A 22,526-nucleotide genomic window follows, 5' to 3' on the forward strand; every position below is an offset into this window, starting at 1 on the left:
AAACATCAAGATGATGTGAGGCTGATATATTTCCAGAGACTTGGCAATGTCTCTAACATGATGAGACAAATTTTAGTTTTAGGTTCTTAAACCTGTGTCATGCCTTTATGTCAGACCTTACCTGCCATTCTCTTAACATAATGGCCATAAATATATATACCTTTCAATTTGCTGCATGAACCACTGAAATACAGTGTTGCAAATTTATCATCAGACTTTTATGTTTTTACTTGTTTATTCCTTCTTTCACAGATCCTTCTCTATGCTTTTCTTTATATTCTTTTCAGAAATAAAATTTTCAGTTCTCTATTTTCTTTCTAGCTTCCTTCACTCATTATTTGATGTTATTTCATTAAGGAAAGTGAGAAACTATGAAAGAAAGCCAGAAGAAGATATTTTTGTGAGGGTTTTTTTTTTAAGTTAAGCCATTTAAAGTTTTAAACTAAATTGTTGCTTAAAGAAAACTAAAAGAATGCTGTATCCTGGGACTCTGGTTCTGTGGGAATACTGAGGTAAAATTAAGACTCTGAGGATGTTAAAAAGAGGCTCTAAGAACCACTAGAACAAAGATGGTCAGCCTTGTGAGTTCCAAGCTCAGTTCTGTTAGCAATGTCCTATGAACACACAGCTAAATGCATAAGAGAAGCGTGCAGGTACGTGTTAAATTTTATTTTACTTTTTTTAGTATGCACATGTTCAGAATTCAAACTGGTATACAATGAAGTCTCTTTTCTGCCTCTTACACCACAGCTACCCAGTTCCTAAAGTCACCAGAGACACTTTCTGCACATGAAAGTAAATATGTAGATGCAGTTCTTTTCCACCCTTCTCTACACAAACGGTAGCTTACCACATACTCCGGTACCCCTGGATGCCACTGTTTGGTGCATATTTACGTGTGTCTGTATGGTATACAGTGTATCCTCAGGAAATGTCACAACAAATATTCTGCTTTAAAGATTTCTATGTTTTAATTTTATTTTGTTCCTTTTCTCTCAAATTAACTTTGATTCTAGATTTACTACCAGAAGCATAAAGGAAAAGGGATGAAAAAATAGCTCCCCAAATTAAAAGCTGGGAGGGCAGGGACCATCAGTATTCTCTGGACAGCTTGAGGCCTTCTGTGCCTCGGTGTGATTGGATCTGCGCTGCAGTTAGTTCCAAGAATACAGTAGGCCTTCTTGAATGGCAGATGACAGCCTAGGCTGTGGACCATTGTCTTTGGGGAATTTTAACAATAAGAGTCATGTGATTACTTTGCCTCAGCAGAGCCTTCAGCACCTAAATGTAAAGCTTCTTTTCGTTAGTACCAAGGAAATTCCAAGGACTGTCAGAAAATAATAAATAGAAGATGGTGGATGGGAGGCTTTGTAATGGTAAAATGCTCTACAGGTATGCTGTACTGGACTAGATTTGAGCCGTTACCTGCAGCTGATGAGCTCCAAAAAGAGCGAAACCTATTAGGTCCTGCAGTACTGGCTTAAGATAGTATAAAATCTTGATTATTCTCCATTTGTATGCTCTTTGGTTTTGTCATATTTTGTATTGGGGAAGGGAATAGCTCCTACTTAGTCTGTTGAGCTTGTGTATTTCCTCTCTAGTCCATTCTTCTCAAAAGTGAACTGAATGAGATCATCCCCAGAGGGAAATCTGATCAAGTCTGATTAGATTATGACCCTGTCTAATCCAAATGGCCAGGTTTTTCTATCTAGGCAATCTCATCTACTGCTGTAAAAGTGCTGCACTCAATATGCCAGCAAATTTGGAAAACTCAGCAATGGCCACAAGACTGGGAAAAGGTCAGTTTTCATTCCAGTCCCAAAGAAAGGCAATGCCAAAGAATGCTCAAACTACTGTACAGTTGCACTCATCTCACATGCTAGTAAAGTAATGCTCAAAATTCTCCAAGCCAGACTTCAACAGTTTGTGAACCGTGGACTTCCAGGTGTTCAAGCTGTATTTAGAAAAGGCAGGGGAACCAGAGATCAAATTGCCAACATCCGCTGGATTATCAAAAGAGCAAGAGAGTTGCAGAAAAAACATCTGTTTCTGGTTTGTTGACTATGCCAAAACCTTTGACTGTGTGGATCACCACAAACTGGAAAATTCTGAAAGAGATGGGAATACCAGACCATCTTACCTGCCTCTTGAGAAATCTATATGCAGGTCAGGAAGCAACAGTTAGAACTGGACATGGAACAACAGACTGCTTCCAAATCAGGAAAAGGAGTACGTCAAAGCTGTATACTGTCACCCTGCTTATTTAATTTATATGCAGAGTACATCATGAGAAATGCTGGGCTAGATGAAGCACAAGTTGGAATCAAGATTGCCGGGAGAAATATCAATAACCTCAGATATGCAGATGACACCACCCTTATGGCAGAAAGTGAAGAAGAACTAAAGAGCCTCTTGAAAGTGAAAGAGGAAAGTGAAAAAGCTGGCTTAAAACTCAACATTCAGAAAACTAAGACCATGGCATCTAGTCCCATCACTTCATGGCAAATAGATGGGGAAACAGTGGGAACAGTGCAAACTTTATTTTGGGGGGCTTCAAAATCACTACAGATGGTGACTGCAGCCATGAAATTAAAAGAGACTCCTTGGGAGAAAAGTTATGACCAACCTAAATAGCATATTAAAAAGCAGAGACGTTACTTTGCCAACAAAGGTCCGTCTGGTCAAGGCTATGGTTTTTCCAGTGGTCATGTATGGATGTGAGAGTTGGACTGTGAAGAAAGCTGAGCACCGAAAAATTGATGCTTTTGAACTGTGGTGTTGGAGAAGACTCTTGAGAGTCCCTTGGATGGCAAGGAGATCAGTCCTGAATATTCATTGGAAGGACTGATGCTAAAGCTGAAACTCCAGTATTTTGGCCACCTGATGTGAAGAATTGACTCATTGGAAAAGACCCTGATGCTGGGAAAGATTGAAGGCAGGAGGAGAAGGGGATGACAGAGGATGAGATGGTTGGATGGAATCACCAACTCAAAGGACATGAGTCTGAGTAAACTCCAGGAGTTGGTGATGGACAGGGAGCCCTGGTGTGCTGCAGTCCATGGGGTTGCAAAGAGTCAGACACAACTAAACTGAACTGAACTAAATGTCATCTACCCTGATTGCTTTGATTGCTACAATAAATCAGCCAAACTAACTTATCTTCCCTACCTCTCCTTCCCTCCACCCTACATGCTACACAACACCACACATACACTCATTCCCAGACAAAAACTTATCATCTTTCTTATATTCCTCGCTTGGTTGTTCAAGTACAGCCCTCCCAGATAGACAAACCAAAAACCTAAGAGGTATTATCTACTATTTCTTCTTTCTCACCACCTCCCACAAAAACAAAGAACAACTAGCCATAAAACCCTAAAAATTTGCCTGTGGAATATGTCTGTCTTAAATGGGCCTCCTTTCCAGGCCCTCAGTCACAGCCTGTCTCAGGCCTTTATACCACTTTGGGGAACTACTACAATAGCTGCTCAGGTAGCTTCCCTGTCTCTACTTTCTCCTCTTTTTTTTTTTACTATCTCCACTTCTAGGGTGACCTCTTCAAAGACCAAGTATGGTCATATCACTCCCTTCCTTGAAACTCTTCGGTGGCTCACCTGTGAGATACAGTTCACGTTCCTCAGCCTGGTGTACTGAAGCTTTTCTTGGTCCTAACTCTCCCCTCCTTGACAGTTCTGCAAGTTACTGCTTATACTTCCCAGATTGGCTATGTGTTTTGTTAGTTAGTCGTGGTTGTACCACCCATCATCCTCCTGGAATTCCTGCTCCCTGAATCCATCCTATCGTTCCCATCCATTAGTAGGCTAGAGCCAACTCCTACCTGCTAGGGAGAACTGGTCAGTTGTTAAATATTCAGGAATTTTGCAAGCCAGTTAACTTGAAAAGCAGCCGTGTTGGGGGTATTTATGCCATACATATCAGCAAATATTACAAATCAGAACTCCCTTTTACCCCCATGCCTGTGAAATCCCACCCCACTGCAGCATACCACAACCCCATCCAAATTCTGGCTTAGATGGTTCCTCTTTAAAATCTTGTCTGCTCAACCCTCTTCCGTCCACACACAAAAATATTAGTTGCTATTTATAAACACTTTGCATACTTTATTGTAGCATTTTGTCACCTTATAGTGTAACTCTATGTTTGCTTGTCACTTTAATGCTAATCGCCTGAGTTCCTATGGGCAGAGTCCATGTCTCACTTTTCTTTGCATCTGTCATTCATTCATTCCTCCAGCATTCATTGAGTTGATACACTTAATATGTACCAGACACTGTTCTCAGAGTACAAAGATGGAAGGATCTTTGTACTCTGAGAACAGTAAGAAGTCCATAGCCTAGTCCATGGGAGGAGGGAAATTCAAATAGTCCATTATAATACAAATCCAAGTACATTGCTAGAAGTCTGTATAAGACACCTTGAAGCCTGGAGGGAAAAAACCCTACTCAGGGTAATGAGGAAGTCTTCACAGCGCAGGTAAGACCTAAAGGATGAACAGAAATTTGTTGCCTGTAAGTAGGTGCTACAGTTAGTATTTTTATAGATAGAATTTTTAATAGAAAATTTTCCCACTCTGGACAGTACACAAGGTTCTTTGTTTCAGAGTAAATAGCAGTTTTATGTGAAAACCCTGTGTAAATGTCTATGAATTAGTCATTCTTTGAATGAGCGGAGAAAGCACTGAATACTGTGTCTGTAATCTCAGTAATGTTGGGTAGCAGGCCATCCCTAAACCCCATGGCCTAGAGCCATAACAATTTATTATTTCTCACTCATTTAGGCAGTTCTGATTTGAGCAAGCTGGGCCCACGTATGCATCTGCTGTCGCCTGGCAAATCAGCCAGGGTCTGGCTGGTTTAGGATGCCCTTGGCTAAGTCAGCTCAGCTCTCTTCCACACGTCTCTCCCAGCGCTTTCACAGCGTGGCTCAAACAAGTTCCCATGGTGGTGGCCCGAGCCCAAGAGAGAAATGAAACCTGCAAGTGTTGATGTATGTGCCGGGCTCTACTTTCCTCACACTTACTGCTGTCCCCTTAACTGAAGCAAATCACACGATCAAGTCCAGAGTTAACATGAGAGAAATAGGCACAGGGAAGGGTGAAAAATTGAGGCCACTGCAGCAGGCAGTCTGCCGCAGACACATACTCTGTGTAAGCTCTGTTCTAGACCTTGTGTTACCCTGCAGGTGTTAATAGTACTTGCCAATGAATTTGCTTCCAGTTGGTTGGATGCGCTGTGGTAATCATGAACAAACTTGTCTGAGCAGTCTAGACCCGTTCATCTTACTTCAGTTTAGGGTCTCATTTTTGTCCCACTATTGAAATGACATTCATTATTTGGGATACTGAAGAAATCAAAGAATGTCCGTGTCGCATTAAGGGGCTTCCCTGGTGGCTCAGCAGTAGAGAATCCACCCGCCAGTGCAGGAGAGACAGGTTCAGTCTCTGGTCAGCAAGATACCCTGCCGGAGGAGATGGCGCCCACTCCAGTATTGCCTGGGAAATCCCATGGACAGGAGCCTGATGGGTGACAGTCCATAAGGTCACAGAAGCGCCAGCCACGACTTAGTGACTGAACAGCAACAATGTCATGTTAAACTCCTTTGCATGTTCTGGTCACTTAGATTTTTTTCACTACAAAGCCATGGTGTCCACAACAAGGAGAAAACATCTTGCAAAGGTTTAAAAAAACATGTGCTTCAAGTTCCATTGTTGGGGAATTCCCGCCATCCGGTGGTTAGGACTCGGTGCTTTCACTGCCGTGGCCCAGGTTCAATCCCTGGTCAGGGAACTAAGATCCCACAAGCTATGTGACGTGACCCCAAAAAAAGGTCAACTATTTAATCTCTGATTTAACATTTTTATAAGCTAGATTTTTCATGCAAAACTTCAAACTGGGAGAAATCAGTCCATCTGTGCAAAGCAAACTGATTTTATTTATTGAGGCCTTAGGAACAAAACAGCCCCTTTTTACTTTTAACTAGTAGCTTTGGGAATAGGAAACATTAACATTTCATAGAATGTGTTCTTTTGGGTCTTTCTGCAGAAGTGACTAAAACATCCAAGATTCAAACTTGATTTTGTTTGTTTTTAATAAGATTCATATGATCCTTGTTTTTTTTTTTTTCATCATCATCATTGGTGAGAATGGGAAAGGGAGCTGGAGGGGCCAGTTATAGTAGAAGGGCAGTGGACAGAGACAGGATTGAGACAAGTGGACAAATGGAGAAATGTTAGAAGGGGTCACTGAAGTGGAAAAGCAGGTGACCAGGTCAAAAATAAACCTACAGAGCTAACTTATGGACAAGAAGTTGGAGCTGCAGAATGTGCCTCCTACTTGGACCCCAAAAGGAAGGTCAGTGTGACATGAAAGATCACATAGGGTTCTTGTTGATTTCACTCTGTATCTTAGTTTTTCTGCTAGGTTTGCACACAGGTTACCTGCTCCTAGCACTAGGTGGAAGGGCTTATTGCAGTTGTCAAAAACCACTGGAGGTAGGGCAGGGAACTCGTTAATGAAAGCAGCTGCCTGAAGAAAGACTTCATGTTCAAAATTTTTTAAAGGAAATAATAACTAAGAAAATTATTTTTCTCACAATTTAAGATGTTGATTTTAAAAACAAGAGACTGTTAAAATAGATCACTCTATGGACATAAATTCAGCTTTGCATTGGCTACATTCAAAATAATCCAAAGTCTTCTCACAGGAGGGTGTCATAGGAGGGCAGGAGCAGAGCGCTCTGGGTTCCGGCCCCGGCTCCGCCCTTTGCTTACTGCCTACCTCTGTCTCTCCTGTGAAGAGCTGTATTGTGAAGGCTTTGGGACTTGAAGATCTTTGGGGACACTGTCAGCTCCCACATGCTGGCTTGTTCTTTGGGTCTCTGAGGTTGTGGTAGGTCCTCACCTCAGTTAGCCTGTTATTTTGATCTCTTCTAGAGTAAAATGAGTGGGGTGGGGGAGGTGTTTATACGGGTATAGTATTGGTGGCAGGAGGTCAAAAGAGGCTCCATATAGACCCAAGTACAAACCTTCAGTTACTGCCTGCGTTTGCCACTAGATGGCGATCAGATATTTGATCCGAGATCGCCAGACTTAAGACTTGACTTTAGCCAAGACCCCCAAAATTGATGGTTTAAAGAAATGAAGAAACTGTAAGCCAGTGCTGTAACTCATGCGTGTCCTAAGCCCTGTCAAACTAACCAGCAGTAGTTTAAGCAGTGAAGGGCTTCCCTGGTAGCTCAGTGGTAAAGAATCCACCTGCTACTGCTGCAGACCTGGATTCAGTCCCTGAGTTGGGAATATCCCCTGGAGAAGGAAAGGCAACCCTCTCCAGTATTCTTGCCTGGGAAATCTCATGGACAAAGAAGCCTGGCAGGCTACAGTCCATGGGGTTGCAAAGAGTCAGACACGACTTAGCAACTGAACAACAATAAGCAGTAAAAAGGTAGAGTTACTGGAACGTCTCTGGCAGTCCAGTGGTTAAGACTCTATGCTTACAATGCAGGAAACAGATATGATCCCAGATCAAGGAACTAAGATCCCACATGCTGTGTGCCCTCCCACCAAATAAAGTTACCCATCGTTTATACTTTAGGTGTAGTTACATAAGGTTAGGGATCTTACCAAGGAGAAGGATGTGATAAAATCATGATGCATATAAAGTGAGCAACCGAGAATTGATGAATTTATCAAATACCAGTATACTTGAGTGAAGGACCATTCTTTTGTTTTTTAATTTGTTTGAAATTTAATTTTATATTTTTATTGAAGTGTAGTTGAATTACAGTGTTGTGTTACCACTATACAGCAGAAGTGACTCAGTTATACATGTATCTACATTCTTTTTCCCATTATGGTTTATCACTGAATATTGAATATAGTTTCCTGTGCTATACAGTAGGACCTTGTTTATCAGTTCTGTATATACCAATTTGCATCTATCTGCTAATCTCAAACTCCCAATCCAGCCCTCTCCCACACTCTCCCTCTTGGCAGCCACCAGTCTATTCTCTACAAGGACCATTCTTTGAAACCTTAAAATTGATGAAGATAAAGAAAGAGATGTAAACATGTTATTAACACTAGAGGAGCTGCCTTGTAGAAATATGAAAGTTCATATTTCTTTAGTTCAGTAAGTTAGAGTAACTGTATGCATGAAAGGTCTTATCAGTGAACATAATGAGAAATGCTTAGGGAATATCTCTGAGCTCTGGATGTGACATCAAGAGAGACATCTGAGTCCTTCTATGTCAGGGGTTAGCAAACTTTTTGTGAAGAGTCAGCAAATATTTTAGGCTTATAGACCATTTTAGGCTTACTGTCCATTCAACTGCCATTATTGTGTGAGGTAGCCATATACAATATGTAAATGACGGGTGTGGCTGTGTTCTAATAAAACTATTTACAAAAGCAGTGATCAAGATGTGGCCCAGGGGAAGAGCCAGAGGAATCGGGTGGAGAGGGAGGTGGGAGGGGGGATCAGGATGGGGAATACATGTAAATCTATGGCTGATTCATATCAATGTATGACAAAACCCACTGAAATGTTGTGAAGTAATTAGCCTCCAACTAATAAAAAAAAAAAAAAAAAAAAGATGTGGCCCAGGTGCCATAGTTTGCTGGCCTGTTTGTGGGTGAAAGCTAGGGTTCATCAGTATTTCTCCTTTCTAGACTTCAGTCGTTGGCTTCTGTCAAATAAGGAGTTGGATTAGATGATCTCTGCTGTTTTTCAGATGTTATGTCCTTTAGTACCTCTCGCTGAAGCTCAGTGATTCACAAGAGTGACCCAGAGTGGTGTTTCTTTTATTCTTAAGATCGAGGCTTTTAAAGACCAGGCTTGAACAAGTTTGTGAGTCCCTCGAGCAGGGTCTCTCAGCCTGGCACAGCTGACGTCTGGGGCTGGACCGTCCTTTGTCCTGGGGGGCTGCCCTGCACGTTGTTGGGTGTTTCGCAGCATCTCCAGACGCCTCCACCTGCTAGATGCCAGTTCAGTAGCACACCCCAACCCCGTGAGTTATGACAGCCAAAAATGTCTCTAGACATGGCCAGATGTTCCCTGGGAAACACAGTCACCTCCACTTGAGAACTACAGCTCTAGAGAATTTAAGAATAACTGGAAAAAGAACAGAAATGGAAGTCAGGCCGTGCAACCCAGGATGGCCACCAAGATAATAACCATACTTCTTTAGGAACAGGACCAAAAAAGCTAAAACCTAGAGGAACAACCAGCATATTAGAAGGAGAAAGACAATGAGAATTTTATTGACCCAATCAAGAGTGGCTGGAAAGTTGGTAACAGATAACTTTTTAATATTGATTTAGGTCATTTTCTTGAAGGTGTTCCTAAAACCGTTGAACCAAAATAGAGGGCTACCTGTAATAGGTGGCTGAAAAGGTAAACTAGAACACAGAAACATGGATGAAGAGAAATATAAAAAAGACCACTACTAAGGAATACCAAGAATACTTACTTTTCACTATTTTATATTGTTTGATGAGGCCTCTCGCAGAAAGAAGTCATACTGAGTGAATTTATTGGCCCTTATCTATGGGTCCTGGTATTTTGTTATGCTTTGGATAAGTCAAACTGTGGTTTATTCCTACAGTAGAATATTATTTAGTAGAGAAAATGCATCACAGCTTCACACAACTGCATAGATGGATCCTTGAAGCTAAGTTTTAAATGTCAGTAAAGCTGGTCCTTTAATAAGTCCAGATCACATAGCCAGCTTGGAAGTTAGTTACAATTAAAAGCCAAAATCATCTCTATTCATTAGTAAGGGTGCCCTTGATTTCTGTCTACCTTTTGTTTATACCCATCTGTTTTTGAACTGTGGTGCTGTAGAAGACTCTTAAGAGTCTCTTGGACAGCAAAGAGATGAAACCAGTCAATCCTAAATGAAATCAACCCTGAATATTCATTGGAAGGACTGATGCAGAAGCTCCAATGCTTGGGCCACCTGATGCAAAGAGTCAAATCATTGGAAAAGACCCTGATTCTAGGAAGGATTGAGGGCAGGAAAAGGGGCAACAGAGGATGAGATGGTTGGATGGCATCACCAACTCAATGCGCGTTGAGTCTGAGCAAACTTGAGGAGATAGAGAAGGACAGGGAATCCTGGTGTGCTGCAGTCCGTGGGATCACAAAGAGTCAAGACACGACTTAGGGACTGAACAATAACAATATATTCTTTTAGGAATTCATCCTCTTCCAAGTGTGAGTGATATTAATCGTAGCCAACAAGCCCTGATCATCCAACTCACTTTGTACAAGAAATTTTTTTGTCTTGTTTCTTATATTCCTTACAATGACTTTAAGCCAGGGTGATGTTTTCTAAGCAGTGATCTAAGAGATCTAGAAATGTTAATTCTAGTCTCAGGTTCTAGTTTTGACTTGCTTTGTGACTTGGGGCTATCTCTTCCTTGCTGAGGAAATGTTGTATTTATCTGTAAAGTAGTAGGGAGATCACCCAACTCTAGTCCTTAGAATGGCTATACAGGAATCATCTTCAAGGGCTTGTTTAAAATTTAGATTTCTGTGCTTCATTCCTGTTATCAGTTCTGTAGTCTAGGGTAAAGCCTAGGAAGCCCAGGTGAGTCTAGTGTATGACCATGTTTGAGTACAATTAGAAGTGACCTCTAAGGTCCTTTCAACTCTTAAAATACTGTGGTTATATGAAACATATTAATATATTTCCTTAAATGCCCTTTATTATATTATTTTCTAAAAGCTTTTTTATATTTTGCAAGAAGTAATTGAGATTACTACATGGTAGCATACCCTTCATATGCTCGTTGGTACAGCTTTACATAAACTCGGTTTGCTATATAATGTGGTCAACTTATGGCTTGCGTGATAATCTTGATCCACAAAATGTATTTGAAGATGGTTTCTCTTTTTCACCAGGATGCTATATCGTAGTCTCTTTGTTCTCAATCTTGGATTTTGAGAAAGATTAAGTAGTTTGATATCCTGATTTCTGTATAACTATAAAGTGGAATAAAATTAGAAATTCTGTGTGGTTGTTAATTTTTTTGTTTTTCTTTAATTTACAGAATGCTCTTTTCAGTTGCATTAGCAGAAATGAAAGTAAGTATATTAAAAGTGGTTATACCAGCAATCCAAAGAGCAAAACACAGCTTACAGAATATGATTTAGCTATTGTAAATACTGCCAACACTTTGCTGCTATAACAGACTGTTGCTAAACCATCTGAAGGAATGTGCACACAGCAGGATTCTGATAGGCTGCTTCCTCTGGAGCATTCGAGCCATTCATGAATTCTAACAATTCCCATGTCTTAGTTGGAGATTTACAAAGCAGGTAATAGTGCTGGGTGTTTTAGAGGAAGATCATGCCCCACTTGGATAACTTTCAGAAGTTGAGCACACATAATATGATGTAAAATAATGCAGCAGTTGCTGAGGGCTACCTCAGTTCCTTCCAGATATTCACTGACTGCTTGCTTTGTGCAAGGAAGATACACATCTTGAGGGCATAATCTGTACACAAAGAACCCTGGGACGTGGTAGTTATGGGCTGGAGTTACTGAGAACGTGCTGTGGGAGTTCAGAGGAAGGAGAGATCACCTCCTGCAGGGTACTTAGAAGTAACTTTGTGGAGTTGGTACCTGAGCTGGGCCTAGAAGGACAGACATGACGTGAACAGTAGAGATTGGAGGAAGGGCATTCTAGGTGAAGGAAACAATGAGAGCAGTTGGAGATGGGGAAACACATCTGAGGAGCAAAGAGTTGTTGAGATGGGCTTGGTAGTAGGTATATTAAAATATCAGAAACATTAGCTGTCTGTACTTTATTTGCTACCCTTTCTTATTGGGATTTAGTTCAAGATTTCCCAGATAGTCTTTGACACATAATTTTATGCTCTCCCACACTGCAGCCTCATGGGGCAATCCTTCTCCCATTCTCACTTGTCTCTCTGTCCTCAGCATCCATCACCTCTACCCTCAGTTTTAGCCTCATTGAGGTTGACAGTGATACATGTAGCCGTGAATGGAAACAGGCTTGTCTTGCTGTTAGTTTGGTATTAGTTGAGTTCATTTGTATATAATTTTATCATTATTTCTGGAAGCCACCTGAATTCTCTGTTCTATAGAAGTCGCAGAAACCTGAGTCTGGTTCCTCCGTGCTGCTGCCATAACCATCCCTAATAATAATCAGAGATTTCCCGCCTGCCTTTTTCTTAACCTTTTATGCCATGCCTCTGCCTTTTTGGCTCCCTTCGGCCTCCCACAGACCCCTTAGCCTTTCCTGTGAGAGCCTCTTGCTCCTCTTCATTATAAATCCCACATCTTCACCCCTAGCCATTCATCCTGCTCTTCCCAGATAAATTAAATGGTCTACTTTGACTTTTAAAAATATGTAAATCAAGAATGACTTATTTTAAATGTGGGTTTTACTTTTCAGTACTGAAGCAGGTCATATCAGTTATGAGTTGAGAACTTTCAATTAGTCCCAGTCTTGGAGATTTTTAAATAGCATAAAACTTTTGGGATTTTGTTTCCAGATAGACACATATAATTTGCAAATTTATGAAATGATCCTGATATCTCTTAGTTTTTATTGGTCCTATTTTATAAAGGAGATATTTGGAGTTTTGTTATCTTGGTATGTTCAAATTTTTTTTTTTTTTTTTTTTTGCTTTGCTTTGTTTTTGAATCTTTACTAATCTGACATGGAAAGAAGCTGTCCGGTGGGTCTCACCATGGGTGCTATTAGCTTTTGGGAGACAGTTTGATTGTATGAGACTGTCCTGTACATTTCAGAGCATTTAACAGCCCAGACCCCCTTGTATTAAATGCCAGCAGATATCCTCAAGTTATTATGAAAACCAGAAATACTTCCACATGCATTCAAGTTCTCCCATGGGCTGATACTGCTGAGGATCACTGCTTTGTAGACTATAAGTTGACAAAATATGACTTTCTCAGACCATTGACCACCTGAATATCCCCATGGCTATGCTTACAGTAGTTCTGACTTTAAGTACATGTCTTCTGTGGCATGGTTTTATTTCTCAAATTCAAAAAGACACATTGTTTCATCATTATTATGATGATTGAATGTTGGTGAATGGCTGATTTCATTTCACTGTCATCTTTTTTCCCTCTAGTGGGCTCAGTTTGTTGTAGCTATGCAGGCCATCACACAAACTGCCGAGAATACTGTCAAGCCATTTTTCGAACAGATTCTTCTCCCGGTCCTTCTCAGATCAAAGCAGTGGAAAATTATTGTGCCTCTATTAGTCCACGATTAATACACTGTGTGAACAATTACACCCAGTCTTATCCAATGAGGAACCCAACAGATAGTAAGTAAAAGCCATATGTATTCCTCTCATTTCAATCTTTGGTAAAATAATTTGTAAAAAGGAAATAAATTCTTGAAGATATCTATAGTCTGGGTCATTTGGGAAACACCAGACCTCCTTTGGTCTTTAGATTTGGCAGATTGGTCATGTTTGTCATAGCTAAAAGATGCCAAGAAAGACAGAGCTGTTGAGGGTATGAAGAAACAGGCCGTCTCTATCCTGAGGGGGAGAATTCATTGGTGTGGGTATTTTGGGGGACGGGGGGTGCAGAATTTGGGCTATGGCCATGAGCATTTCAAATAACCATACCTTTTAGTCTAGTTATTCCATTTCTCAGAATTTCTCCTTTAAGAAAACTTACAAAAAAAAAAGAAAACTTACAAATTTGTAAAAACACATCAATTCATATAAAGGATATTTGCTACAACATTGCTAGTAATAAAGAAAAACTAGAAATAACCTAAACATCCACTGATAGGGTATTGATTAAAATTGATTAAATAAACTACATATCTCTATAATAACAACATTATACAACCTGCATAAAGGGAGATGTATGTTATGTAGATCCATGAAGTTAGAATACTGCCTCCCACCATACACAAAAATAAACTCAAAATGGCTTAAAGATTTAATTATAAGACATGATGACATAAAACTAAAAGAGAGTATAGGCAAAATACTCTTTGACATAAATCATAGCAATATTTTCTTAGATAAGTTTCCCAAGGCAAAAGAAATAAAAGCAAAATAAACAAATGGGACCTAATGAAACTTATAAGCGTTTGCACAGCAAAGAATACCATAAGCAAAATAAAAAGACAACTTACAGACTGGAAGAAAAATATTTGCAAAAGAATGTGACCAACGAGGGTTTAATTTCTAAAATATATAGACAGCTCATACAGCTCAATATCAAAAAATATAAACTAATCAAAAAATATACAGAAGGCCTAAATAGAGATATTTTTCTAAAGAAAACATACAGATGGCCAACAGGCACATGAAAAAATGCTCAACATTGCTAATTAGTAGAGAAAAAAAAAATCACAACTACAATGAGAGAAAAAAAAACCTAGAGTGAGGTATCACTTCACACCAGTCAGAATGGCCATCATCAAAAAGTTTGCAAATAATATAATACATGCTGAAGAGGGTGTGAAAAAAGGGAACCCACCTACACTGTTGGTGGGAATTTAAATTGGTACAGCCACTATGCAGAACAGTATGGAGTTTCCTTAAAAAACTAAAAATATGATCAGCAATTCCACTCCTGGATATATATGTGGAAAAGATGAAAGCTCTAATTTGAAAAGAACCATACTAGCACTTGTGTTTGTTTTTGTTTCATTTGTAGACAAAGACTTACGTAGATAGGTACAAAAATAAATCCTCTTTTGCAACCCGGAACTCATTGTTCTGTATGAGATTTGTTACAGATAAGAAGGAACATGTTACACAGAACAGATATTATGGGTGTCTATTGGTGAATGTAAAGATTTTTTCCAGGGCTATAGAGCTGATACTTTTCTCTCATATATTAAGCTTTTAAATTATTAGCTGTATTGATCTAGTTGTTAGTTTTAATATTGACATAAAACAAGAAAAGAAGAGAAACATGCCTGCTAGTGTCCAAAGCAGCATTATTTAGAATAACCAAGACATGGAAAAAACCCAGGTGTTCACCAACAGATGAATGGATAAAGAAAATGTGATAACATACAATGTAATATTAGCCATAAAAAGAGAATGAAATAATGCCATTTTCAGCAACATGCATGGAGCTAGAGATTTTTATACTAAGTGAAGTAAGTCAAAGAGAAATAGTATATCACTTATATCTGGAATCTAATAAAAAATAATACAAATCAACATTTTACAAAACAGACTCACAGACAGATAACGAAATTGTGGTTATCAAAGGAAAAGTGTGTTGTGTGTGGAAGGATAAATTAGGAGTATGAGATTAACAGATATACACTACCATATGTGAAATAGATAAGCAACAAAGATTTACTATATAGCACAGGGAGCTATATTGAATACCTTGTACTAACATGGAAGAGAATTTAATAATATATGTATAACCAAATCACTCTGCTGTATACCCGGACCTAACACAATTCTATAAATCTACTACAATACCAAAAAAAATGTATATTCATTATAGAAGTCCAAGATGTAATAAGCAAGGAAAGGAAGTTGCAGAACTAAATGTATACAGTAAGATTCATTTTTAGTTATATACCTGATTGTTCCACCTGGTATGGATGTGTAATATTTGAATTTGTTACTTTTATAATAAAAATGTCAATATAAATGAGATTCTGATACTTTTTAAAAGTCAGGGCCTCCTGATGAACTTGCACCTTATGGGATCTTTAAAATCTCAGCTTTGTAAAGCCTATAAATCATTTTTTTTCATTTAGAGGTGATCAGACTTAAAGTAACTGACTAATTAAGCAAAACTGGCAAAAGGCTTGTAAGCCAGATGCCAGTGTTTTGACTTACCCTGGGATATTCAAAGACTTGTTTTTGTAAACTCAAAAGCAGTGCTATGCCTCGTTTGGCCAGATTCTAACTAAGGCTTATGACATTCTGTGTTTGTGTGAGGAAAATCAGAGGGCAAAGCACTTGCTGCAAATAACATTCATTTATTTTAAAGAGAGATCTGTCTTCAGTGACATTTAGGCTATGAAGAGGTGCTGCTGAAGCAAAGTTGATAGATCGCAGCCCAAAAAAAAACAAAAAGGACAGAAAATGTTTTAAGGGTAAAAGAACAACCATCTCAAATGTCTGTGCTAATATATAGGAAAACTGGAAAAGAAAGCTACAAACAGATATGCCTTAATAGGCTTCTTAAGAAGTCGAACTCCTAAGAAAACTACTTCAAAGAAGCCCTTTGAATTCTATAGTCTGGTTGAAAGTGTTCACTTGCTTTCTAGTTTTTTTTAGAAAAGTATAACAAACTGAAACCTTGTCAGAGTTTGTTATTGTATTATTTAAATTACTACTTAGATTAATTTGTACAGATTTATAAATCTTTTTATCCCAGAATGTGATGAAATACAGTATTTGTGATTATTGCTATTAAAATTAGTCATATTTCTCATTATGTCAAGAACATGATCCTTTCAGGTAGTTGTTTTTAACATGAAATAATTCCAATTTGATCTACTGTATCCTTTCCAGGAACATAAAATACCTTGCATGTAAGGACCTCTTCGATGTAAGAGGATCTTTCATTTATCTAGGAATGATGCTGGAGAGCCCATGAATGAGCACAGTGGAAAACCTGGTAATAGATACCTAGTCCACCTTTAGCTTTTCACTTGTTTGCTATACTGCAAAGCAATGGAAAGAGAATTTGGTAGGCTCAACATCCTGGAGATATTGACGTGACTCAGAGTAGTAATGGATTCCATATACCACTTGATTCTTCTGCCTGAACAATGCAGGCTATATAACCAGCTAATTAATCCACTTCTGTTCTGAAACTGTAGGTTTGTATTGCTGTGACAGAGCGGAAGATCATGCTTGCCAAAGTGCCTGCAAGAGAATTCTGATGTCTAAGAAAACAGAAATGGAGATTGTCGATGGCCTCATCGAGGGTTGTAAGACCCAGCCTTTGCCTCAGGATCCACTTTGGCAGTGTTTTCTTGAAAGCTCACAGTCTGTTCACCCTGGAGTCACTCTGCATCCTCCTCCCTCCACAGGCCTTGATGGTGCTAAATTGCATTGTTGTTCTAAAGCAAACACTTCAACCTGTAGGTCAGTATCTCATTTTCCTTTATTAAAACCAGTAGAAAATAGGATTTTAATGAATGAATTTAAGGACATGTGTGTTATATTCTTGCACTCTGTAGTGTTAAGAGTTCAGAAGATATAAAATCCCTTATTCTTTCATCCAGCAAGTGTTTAGTGTGCATCATGTATATGTAGAACATTGTTTTTGTACATTCAGCTAAAAGTACTGTGCTTTGGAGTGAGAGGATTAACATTGGCAGGGCATTAAATATTTAAAGATGATGCAATATGAATTCCACCCTTGAGGTTATCCTCAAGTAAGCCTACAATGTAGATGTTTTGACCTGACATCTAAGAGATATTCTTTTTGTTAAACTATAAAACTTTGAATTTAATCAACTTTTTGTGTATATTGGTGAATAACCTCAGTTGACACTTGTATCTGGAATTAGACAGCAGTGTATTAGCATTTATTTAGGTGGTACACTTAGGGATAAAAAACTAACAATACTATTTGTGTAGGCTCGAGGAAACACAATCTAGAGACAAGAATAAATGGAGATAAAGTAATGGTAGAACATAGATGAAACAGAAGTTTGCTTTATTAGAGATATTTTGGGTGAAAATGTACCACATGTTACTATAATATCCTGAAATAAATACGACATACAAAGAGTGAAGCAGTCTCTTCTTGGGGTGGGGGCGGGGGTGGTGTTTGTTTTGGCCTCACTACACAGCTTGCAAGATCTTAGTTTCCTGACCAGAGATCAAACCCAGGCCCCCTGCAGTGGAAGCGTGGAGTCCTAAACACTGGACCAACAGGAAATTCCTCTGTGTTTCCTAAATTGGATAGACTTTACCAAAAACTTGTGCCTAGAATAGCTCATTGAACTTTACCAAAGATATGAAAAGCTTTGAAAACATCCAAAGAAAATTAACAGAAGGACTAAAAGAGAAGTTAAGTTGGTCTTATAATTGGAAATTGGGTTACTGATAGGAATTATAAATGTATACATTTGGGAAGGATCCTGAATAATTCTTTGAGTGTCTGCTAAAGAGTTGTGCCCTGTAGTCAACTGGAGATTGGAATGGCTGTGTCATCCAAGAAGAATTTCAGTAAGAAACACTACATCTCTCATCTTGATGTAAGATTTTATGGTTTACTGAATGCTTTCACTTTCATCTTGTTCATCTTCATGAAATCTGACAAGGCTGGTATCGTCTTATGACTGATGTCAATTTGTGCAATTCTTGTTTATATATAGAAAACTAACTTGAGATATTAAACAAGGTCCAAGGTCATACAGAAAGTTGGGACTAGAGAAAGGACTGATTTCCCAGATCAAGGTGCCTGTTGGACCTTGGTGCCTCTCACCCCGTGATGTGTAAGCTCTCTCCCCACGGAGAGCAGGGGCTCTGTTTCTTTTACTCACTGCTGCATAGCCAGTGCCTTGAACAGCACCTCACATGAAACAGGCACTCAATAACTGTTGGTAAAGTGAACGAGCAAACTCATAAAAGTGAAGATACCCTCCTCATAGACGTAATTGTGAGAGTCAAAATGTGGCGGAGGTGGAGAATTTTTACTTGTGACTTTGCACATTCTGGTAGTATTAAAGTTTTATATTCTGTATTACTTTTTTTATACTTTTATTACATTTATCAATATTAAAAATTAATGAGTATAATATGTGAAATCACTTTGGAAATGATCCTGATTTTGTTTCAGCTATATATATAATGCACCGAAGTTGCTTTGTAATCATCGAGTACTGAAATAAGAATACATACATACTACAATAATATATGTATAGTATATATTGCTATATATAATAGTTTATAGCAGCTTTGAAATTCTTAAAGTGTTTATATATAGGCTGTCTTGGTATATCTTAAGGACTATAAGTTGCTTGGGATACTTTTTCAGGGAGAAACTAGTGAGCCCTAAGTCTATAACGCTTCTTAAAAGGAGTCTGAGGGTCAGGTTACAGTTCTGCCTCATGTGACCGGAACATGAATAGAGTGACTGTGTCTTGGTAGAAGCAGGACCATGTGCTTTACATCTGCTGCTGCTGCTGCAAAGCGGCTTCAGTCACGTCCAACTTTTTGCAACCCTATGGTCCATAGCCCGCCAGGCTCCTCTGTCCATGGGACTCTCCAGGCAAGAATACTGGAGTGGGTTGCCATGCCCTCCTCCAGGGGATCTTCCTGACCCAGGGATCAAACCTGTATCTCTTATGTCTCCTGCATTTGCAGGCAGGTTCTTTAAAGGTAAAAGAGAGATCAGAAATATAGAAGGGAATACTTGTGCCAAGAATAAGGATGTACAAATACTATGATTAAACATTAAATTGAGCACCAAGCTTTCTAGCAACCATGGCAAAGAAAAGAGATCAATGATAAAAGAAAGCTAACTTTTTCATGTAAAAGATTACTTTTGGGGGCTCTAAATTCTAGAAGATAGGTCTTAGTCTTTTGATCTTGGTATTTTTTTTTTCATTTATGTTCTAAAGCACAGTTCATGGAGTTTAAGCTTTATGCAAATCAAATATTCATGTGGCTCATCTGTATGTTTCTGTATTGTGCTTTTGTTTCAGAGAACTATGTACTAAACTTTATAGCATGAGCTGGGGCAATACACAGAGTTGGCAAGAGTTTGATCGCTTTTGTGAATATAATCCAGTGGAAGTGTCCATGTTGACCTGTTTAGCTGATGTCCGGGAGCCTTGCCAGTTGGGCTGTAGAAACCTTACTTACTGTACTAATTTTAACAACAGGTAAGAGCAAATTACTATACATGGAATGTAAGTATTTTATCATTAATTGTCTTATTTTTAAATAAGTGAAAAAATATCATTTTAGCAGGAACTCTGCTAAAGTGTTCCTTAGCAGGAGTTCCTTAAGAACTCTGATTTTGTTCCTGCTAGGTTAAAAGGAAGTAGTATATCTTTATCATTTCATCTTTAAAGGCTATATTCTATCTGGTAAATCACCACTGGGAAAGGAAGCACTATAACAAAGCCACTTCTAATCTAAAGATGCTTCAAACTTCTAGAATGCAGAGTCCCTCTGCCTTCAATCTCCCATTCTTCCCCTCTCCCTTCCTCTGCACCACCAGTGAAAAAACAATTCATTGCAGAATAAAGCAGTGTGAACAATTTGCTCATCCAAATACCCTCTTATGACAACTTGCTGTGAAGGACCTTCAGATTGGTTGGCGTTCACACTGTGAGTCCCCTATGTCATACAAAAGCTTTCTTTACAGAAGCAATTGAATAGGTGTTTTCGTGAGATATCCATTATGGTAAGAAAAATAAGAGCCAAGAACTGAATTAATGGCTGAAGAAGGAATGAAGAAAACCAGGAAAGGGGCATCAGAAGCATAGGGAATGCTGTATCAGAGAAGGCATCAGAAGCCTAGGGAATGCTGTATCAGAGAAGCCACAGAGGGAGAATTCCTAAAGAAAAGGGGGCTAGTTGATTTGTGAGGCACAGCCCAGAGATCAGAGGGCAAAAAGGAAGAGAATCAGTCAGTTGATCCAGAAGGAAGTTCATAGGATGTTTACCTCAAGCTAACACACCTTTGAGGTCTGTTACCTTAGTCCCTTGAGGTAAACACATAGGATGTTTACCTCAAGCTAACACACCTTGAGGAGTTTACCTCAAGCTAGTTCCATCCTCTTAAAAGTCTTCAGATTATTATTTTAAGAAAGAAAATTGAGATATCTTTACAACTAATATTAGCCAATAAGGACCTGGCTTAGAGGTTGAGCAAATTTGAAATCTGTCAAATGTTTAAAGTTAAATTTGGACATATTACTAACTTGTGGTAATGTTGGAGCAGTTTGTATCAGACTAACACTCCTGTCAATACCAATTATGGCTATCATGGCGGGCTTGCTGAAGACCACTGACCTTGTGGGATTAGCTGTATGTAAGACTCCATATGAGAGGCTAAAAATATTGTATACAAGGATTCTTGATGTTCTTGGACAGATCCCTAAAAAATGCAGCATATAGAAAGTATACAGAACAGATTACCAGTGAGAAGCTGAGTATGGTTAAAGCGGAAGTGAAGTGAAGTCGCTCAGTCGTGTCCGACTCCTTGCAACACCATGGACTATAGCCTTCCGGGCTCCTCCATCCATAAGATTTTCCAGGGAAGAGTACTGGAGTGGGTTGCCATTTCCTTCTCCAGGGATCTTCCCAACCCAGGGATCAAACCCAGGTCTCCCGCGTTGTAGGCAGAGGCTTTACCATCTGAGCCATCAGGGAAGCCCGGTTAAAGCGGAACCAGATGTTAAAAATCTAGGAGAGCAACTTCAGGGTGGCCAAATAGAAAAGGTGATTCTTCAAGCTGAAAAGGAACTAAGCCTGACAAGAAAACTGGTTCAGTGGAAACCATGGGATCCTTTAGTGAAAGAGCCTCCTGCCAACCAATGGAAATGGCCAGTATAAACAGCCTTCAGTGACTTGTGTTGATAGGAAACTGATATAATTAATATTTTTTATATTAAAAAAATACCAATTATTAGCTCTACAATGTACAAAAACACAATTGTTTTGAAGGCCTTTGAGAGTGACCTAAAGCAGGAAGAACTACATCTCATGAAAGATAGAGACCACACTGAGTGAGGGCCACTTTTATCCAGCTTTTCCTTCATAGGCACTCTTAGTCCCCTGGCATGGCATATAGATTTCAAGCAAAAAGCAGCAGTATTGGACTGAGGAGTTAAGAGATCAGAGTTTGGGGCTGCCAGAGTAGCTGGATGTGGAGACAGAAAATCCCAGAAAGGAGGGAACTGCAAAAGGAGATGACATAAAATCTGCATACAAACTCCCCTTAAATCCTTGAATTTGACAGAGTCATAGGGTACAAGGTTAACATAAAAAAGCAAATTGTATTTCTGTTTATTAGCAACAAACAATTAGAAAATGAAATTTATAAAAAAAATTATACAACTGCATAAAAAATATGAAATACTTAGAGATAAATTCAACAAAAGATGTACAATAACTCTACACTAGAAACCAGAAAACTTTGCAAAAAGAAATTAAAGACAGAAAATACATGGAGAGAAGTGCTATGTTATAGATTAGAACATCTTAATATTGTTAAGATGTTAATTCTCCTGAAACCAATTTGAACTCTAGTCAGTGCAATTTCAATCAAAATCCCAAATGACTTTTTAAAATAGAAAGTGGCAGTCTAATTCTAAAATTCATATGAAAATACAAAGAACCTAGAATACCTAAAATAGTATTTTTAAAGACTAAATTTGGAGACCTTACAGTATATGATTTCAAGACTTATCATAAAGCAATAGAAATTAAATCAGTATGATATTGGCTTAAGTTTAGACAAACAGATCAATGAAAAATTAGAGAAGCAAGAGTAGACCCACACAGTGCTGAAACTTGATTTTCAACAAA

At 38.8% G+C, this 22,526-nt stretch overlaps 1 protein-coding gene, 1 non-coding gene and 1 pseudogene across 2 annotated transcripts in view; all 3 read left to right on the top strand.

Moving 5' to 3' along the window:
• Positions 1 to 22,526, top strand: part of RECK (reversion inducing cysteine rich protein with kazal motifs) — a 78,284-nt gene that overhangs the window by 26,521 nt on the left and 29,237 nt on the right. The window contains exons 7-10 of the mRNA XM_043891064.1: positions 11,072 to 11,105; positions 13,149 to 13,346; positions 16,850 to 17,117; positions 19,691 to 19,870. Of these exons, the coding sequence (XP_043746999.1) occupies positions 11,072 to 11,105; positions 13,149 to 13,346; positions 16,850 to 17,117; positions 19,691 to 19,870 (680 nt within the window). The remainder of the gene's footprint in view (positions 1 to 11,071; positions 11,106 to 13,148; positions 13,347 to 16,849; positions 17,118 to 19,690; positions 19,871 to 22,526) is intronic.
• Positions 14,672 to 14,800, top strand: LOC122686366. Its single transcript, XR_006338734.1, has one exon. It is a non-coding gene; the product is annotated as a small nucleolar RNA SNORA40 (small nucleolar RNA).
• LOC122685992 lies at positions 20,900 to 21,551 on the top strand (annotated as a pseudogene).

This window comes from Cervus elaphus, chromosome 29 (genome assembly GCF_910594005.1).
Source record: "Cervus elaphus chromosome 29, mCerEla1.1, whole genome shotgun sequence".
NCBI lineage: Eukaryota > Metazoa > Chordata > Mammalia > Artiodactyla > Cervidae > Cervus > Cervus elaphus.